Here is a 5748-nt window from a genome sequence, read left to right on the forward strand (position 1 = left end):
TGTGATGTTGTTCCCATGCAAGCATGTCATCTTCTACTTGGATGACCATAGCAATATGATAGGTCCGTTAACCATAATGGGAGAACTAACCAATACACCCTTGTCCACAATGGTGTCAAACATGTCTTGAATCTCATGACCCCCTCCCAAGTGGGTGAGATCTATAACAAAATGAGAGAGTTGAAGGAGAAGGGTCATAGTGCATTGCAAAAGAATAATGTGGGGGGAAGAGGGAGTAAATGAGAGTAGTTCTCAAGAGGTATGTGGAAAGAAAGGAGAGCTTAGAGGAAAAACCAAAGTGTCTCTTTTGGCGAATTGTGGGGAAATTAGGAGGGATTGGGGGAGCTTCAACCGGTGAGTCTCCTCATGCATAGGGACTATGCATTGCACACTAATGAACTAACCCTTTCTTTTCCTAGTTCTATTTCTTCTCTTTTGTAGGAATTTGATGATGTGTTCCCAACAGAACTCCCAAAGGGGTTACCACCCTTGAGGGGAATTGAACACCAAATTGAATTTGTCCCGGGGTCTTGATTGCCAAAAAAACTGGCTTATAGAGCCAACCCGGATGACACTAAGGAGCTTCAAAGGCAAGTGGATGAGCTCCTTGAAAAGGGAGTTGTGCGAGAAAGTATGTGTCCTTGTGTCGTGCCCGTGATCTTGGTGCCAATGAAAGATGGATCATGGCGCATGTGTGTTGATTGCCGAGCCATCAACATGATAACGGTAAAGTATCGCCATCCTATACCTCATCTTGACGACATGCTTGATGAGTTGAATAGTTCATGCATATTCTCTAAGGTAGATCTTAGGAGTGGGTATCATCAAATCCGAATAAAACCCGGAGATGAGTAGAAAATCGCATTCAAGACTAAGTTTGGTCTATATGAATGGTTGGTGATGCCTTTTGGTCTCACTAACGCTCCTAGTACTTTCATGCATTTGATGAATCATGTGATGAAACCTTTTATTGGCAAATTCGTGATTGTTTACTTTGATGATATTCGGGTGTATAGTAAAATCATGGATGAGCATGTTATTCACTTGAAATGTGTGTTTGAAGTGCTTAGACAAGAACAACTTTATGCTAATGTTGCTAAATGCTCTTTTTGGGTTGATGAAATTGTTTTCTTGGGTTTTGTTGTTAGTTCAAGGGGCGTTGAGGCTGATGAATCCAAAATAGACGCTGTTAAGAATTGGCCAACTCCTAAATCCATTGGTGATATTAGAAGTTTTCATAGATTGGCTAGTTTTTATAGGCGGTTTGTTAAGGGGTTTAGTACCATAGCCGCTCCTTTGACCGAGGTAATCCGAAAGGATAGACCTTTTTCTTGGGGTGTGGAGCAAGCAAAGGCTTTTAAAACTCAAAAACAAATGCTTAGCTCCGCACCGTTGTTGCAATTACCCGATTTTGACAAAATCTTTGAAATTGAATGTGATGCTAGCAAAGTAGGTATTGGTGTCGTTTTGATGCAAGACCAAAAACCCATTGCCTATTTTAGTGAAAAGCTTAAGGGTGCGATGTTGAACTACTCCACCTATGATCTTGAATTGTATGCTTTGATTAGAGCTTTGGGTAATTGGCAACACTACTTGTGGCCTAAAGAGTTTGTGATTAGGACCGACCATGAGTCCTTAAAACAACTCAAGGCCCAAGGAAAGTTGAACAAAAGGCATGCTAAATGAGTTTAATTCCTTGAAACCTTCCCTTATGTAATCCAATACAAAAAGGGAAAGGAGAATGTAGTGGCGGATGCCCTATCAAGGAAACATATTTTGATTAACACCTTGTCTTCCAAGTTGATGGGTTTTGAAAGCTTGAAGACATTATATCCCGAGGACCCCGTCTTTGCCAAAATATTTCTAGATTGCGAAGAGAGAGAAAGGGAGAGGTGGATTAGGGATAGGTCTTCTACTCCCTATTCTAGGTTTGATGGTTTCTTCTTCAAAAACAAGCGTTTTTGTGTGCCCATGAGCTCTTGGAGGGAATTATTTGTGAGGGAGGCACACAATGGGGGATTGATGGGATATTTTGGGATTGATAAGACTTTTAGGATTCTTGAGTAGCAATTTTATTGGCCTCATATGCGGAGGGATGTAGCTAAGATTTATGGCCAATGCATTGAGTGTCGTGGTGCCAAGTCTAGACTCCTTCCCCATGGTTTGTATACCCCTCTTCCCACCCCTCAACAACCTTGGGTTGATATTTTGATGGATTTTGTGTTGGGTTTGCCTAGAATCAAAAGGGGTAAAGATAGCATCTTTGTTGTGGTTGATCGATTTTCTAAAATGGTTTATTTCATTGCCTGTCATAAAGTTTACGATGCACCTCATGTTGCATATTTGTTTGTTGAACATGTGGTAAAGTTGCATGGTATTCCCAAAACCATTGTGAGCGATAGGGATCCCAAATTCCTTAGCCATTTTTGGAAAGAATTGTGGGGACGACTTGGTACTAAATTGTTGTTTTCTACCTCTTGTCACCCACAAATCGATGGACAAACCGAAGTTGTCAATAGGACCTTGGGTTCTATGATTAGGGCCATGGTTAAAGGGAAACTAGCATCTTGGGAAGATCAATTGCCTTTGGTTGAATTTGCTTACAATAGAGTCATTCATAGCACTATTGGCAAGTCACTTTTCGAAGTGGTTTATGGTTTTAACCCCCTAACCCCTTTAGATCTAACCCCTTTGTCTCAAGATGTTGTGTTGAGTTTAAATGGCAACAAAGGAGCCGAGGCCATAAAGAAGTTGCATAAGAAGGTGAGGCTTCACCTTGAGAAAAAGAATCAAGAAACGGCCAAGAGAGAAAACAAGGGCCGCAAACGAGTTGTGCTTGAACCGGGTGATTGGGTTTGGGTACATTTTCGGAAAGAGAGGTTTCCCAACAAGATAAAGACCAAGTTGATGCCTAGAGGAGATGGTCCATTTGAAGTACTAGAACGGCTCAATGATAATGCATACAAAATTAATCTTCCACCCGAATACCAAGTTCATAATACCTTCAATGTGTGTGATCTCTCTCCTATGGTGGTGCAAGATGATGATCCTTAAATTTGAGGACAAATTCTCTTTAAGAAGGAGAATGATACAATTCGAGTGGCATCAGGCCTTTTACGGAGCCAAGTGAGGGAACCCCTATGCAAGCATTGTTCATGAGGAGAGACGTCGTTGAATACATTCTAGAACCTTCCCGGAGATTTCAAGTGTTCATGATAGCATGGGAGGATGGTTTGGATAAGAGGGTTGAAGATGGTCATGCTTGCAATGTGGCTATTACTTGAAGAGTTGCAATTTCAAGTTCTTTCCCAAAAAAAGACACCCAAACAAGGCCCTTACTTCATTAAGGGTAAAAGTGTAATAATGTAGTTGTCTTCTTTTGAGCTTTAGTATAAATAGTAGTTTCTTTTATTTGGAACACTTTGACTATTTTGAATATTGATATTTGGTATTGTAAAACTCTTGAGCGTTGAGAGCTTGTGAAGCTTTGGATTGTGTAATTGTTGAGAGTGTTACACCTCGGAAATTTCCCCTTAGTATATAAGCGAGTAGGCTCGCGAAGGACATGACGTATACAAGGTTGGATAAGTAGGAAGTACAAATTGATAGTCCTAATTAAGATTCCAAAGTATCGAGTTGAAGCAAGGAAGAGTTAAGGGAGATCGAGTTATAAGTTAGTGTATTGGACGCAAACTAGGAGTATTGAGTTAATGATGCCTTAAGAATGTTGTGGAGAAGAGTTATGACGCCCCCCGAGATTCATAATGAAATGATGAACAAGTGCTAAGAAGAGTCCCATAAGGATTAGAGATCAAACGAAACGCGGAACCTATTACCGTGGACCGTGAGTTCCACGACCATGTTCCACGGACAGCACAATGTTCCCGACCCGTGCGTGTCCGTGGAATAGCTAACGAAATGTGGCTGGCTGGTCGTGAACCACGACCGGGGTTCCACGGCCAACAAAGGGTTTGACGGACGGGAAGGTATCCGTGGAAGTCCTTCATTTTCGAACCTCTCAGTCTTTAAATGTTAAGTCCACTTCATTTTATTCATTCTCAACCGATTTACTTCAACCTCTCCACACCTCTAGAAACTTCTAAACATTTCACCCACAAGAAAACTAAGGAGATCAAGGATCAATAACAAGATTTGAGGAGGATCAAGCTTAAGAAACTCCATTAAAGCTACCAAAGTCAAGGAATTCCAAGAGAGAAGAAATAGGGTTTTGTGCTAGAAGGTGTATTGTCATCCAAGGGTTACTCCTCTACCATTCGAGGTAAGTTTTATGAACTTTAGATGTTGATTGAAGTATTATTAGGATGAAACACTTAGATTATGGAAGAGTATGAAAAATGGGTCATAAATGGGTAGATTATGCCATTGTTGAATAGTAGTTGAGGAGAATCATCAAAATGGTTATGTTGAGATCGTGAATGTGTTACGAATGATGTTTAGAGCATGGAATGAGCATTATAAGTGAACAAATGTGACAACGAACCGTAGTCATGAATATGGAGAAGTTAGGTGAAATTGTGAAATGCGAATCATGGGAAAGAATGACGATTGTTGTTAGCGATATTGTGATGGTTGTTATGAGTGTTGGAAGTTGATATGGAATATGGCGGAACGTAGTATAAACAAAGGAAACGCTGCCCAATTTTCTTTAGCCTTAAGAGGCACGGTTTTATAATTGCCTAGCTAACGACGCTACGAACTCTCTTGAAGGTAAAGGCGACGACATCAAAGAAGCGAAGCTATAAAGTAGTTAACGACAAAAGGGTATATGAAGCATTACCCCTTCTTTCCAAGGCATGAATCTTATACGATTTCCCTCTCCCTTCACGGATCTTTTATGTTCCTTGAGACAAAATGTCTACGTCCGCGGAAGTAACGATCTTGGATAAGAAATACGCTATGAATGCAATAAAGACTACAGAGACCACGATATAATGTTCCTATGAGATCAATGATGAGGATCACGATCCATTGGCATTTCCTCTTATATGTACTCGCCTTAGAAATCGTAAATTCCTCCAAGGTGAGATATGACTTTATGATATTCCATAACGCTGAGGCCGGGGGTTTACGACCTTACGTCACGGAGCATAAACATAGCCACTCTCAAGCTTAAATGTATGTACATGTGTATATAGCTAAAAATGTTAAACTATGGTAACATCATGATAAGCCGCGATATGTCTATGAATTGAATGTTAATGGTGACAAATGTATATGCATGGTATGTGTGATAATATGATTCAACGCTGAAATTGGCCGGACCATACATTTACGGCGAAATTGCTATGATTCCACCGCGCCTAATTGGCCGGACAGCATGTCACCGCTACGGCGGGCTGCCATGATTCCACCGCACCGAGAAAAGGGAGGGACATGTCACCACTAGTGAAGTGCCTTGGGGATGGTTACCGGGCCAGCGGGTGTTATATCCGTGCTTTTACGCATTTGGAAAATTTGGAATAATTTTTGCCTTGTAGGAAATAGGCTATTTTTATTTTATTCAACACAAGTGTGATATGCATGAAAAATATTTAAATTACGGAAGTACGGAGGAAGGCTAAGGGCAAAAATTTGGGAATTTTGGAAATTAGTTCGAATTATAAAACAAGAATGAAAATCAATGGGCTCAAAAAAATTTTAAGCCCAATTTAGGGGTGGTTTTACCATATGGCGCCCCAAAAACCCCTGGAAAATTTTTCCATGTGATAATTATATAGGGGGCCCTTT

The 5748-nt window shown here is 40.7% G+C and overlaps 1 protein-coding gene across 1 annotated transcript; it reads left to right on the top strand.

Annotated features, from left to right (window-relative positions):
* Nucleotides 1-1023: 1023 nt before the first annotated feature.
* On the top strand, nt 1024-2067 carry LOC132045756 (uncharacterized mitochondrial protein AtMg00860-like). The gene is made up of 2 exons (XM_059436340.1): nt 1024-1553; nt 1929-2067. The coding sequence occupies exons 1-2, from the start codon at nt 1024-1026 to the stop codon at nt 2065-2067; spliced, it is 669 nt and encodes a 222-aa protein (XP_059292323.1).
* The last annotated feature ends 3681 nt before the right edge of the window (nt 2068-5748 follow it).

This window comes from Lycium ferocissimum, unplaced genomic scaffold (assembly GCF_029784015.1).
Source record: "Lycium ferocissimum isolate CSIRO_LF1 unplaced genomic scaffold, AGI_CSIRO_Lferr_CH_V1 ctg7820, whole genome shotgun sequence".
Lineage (NCBI taxonomy): Eukaryota > Viridiplantae > Streptophyta > Magnoliopsida > Solanales > Solanaceae > Lycium > Lycium ferocissimum.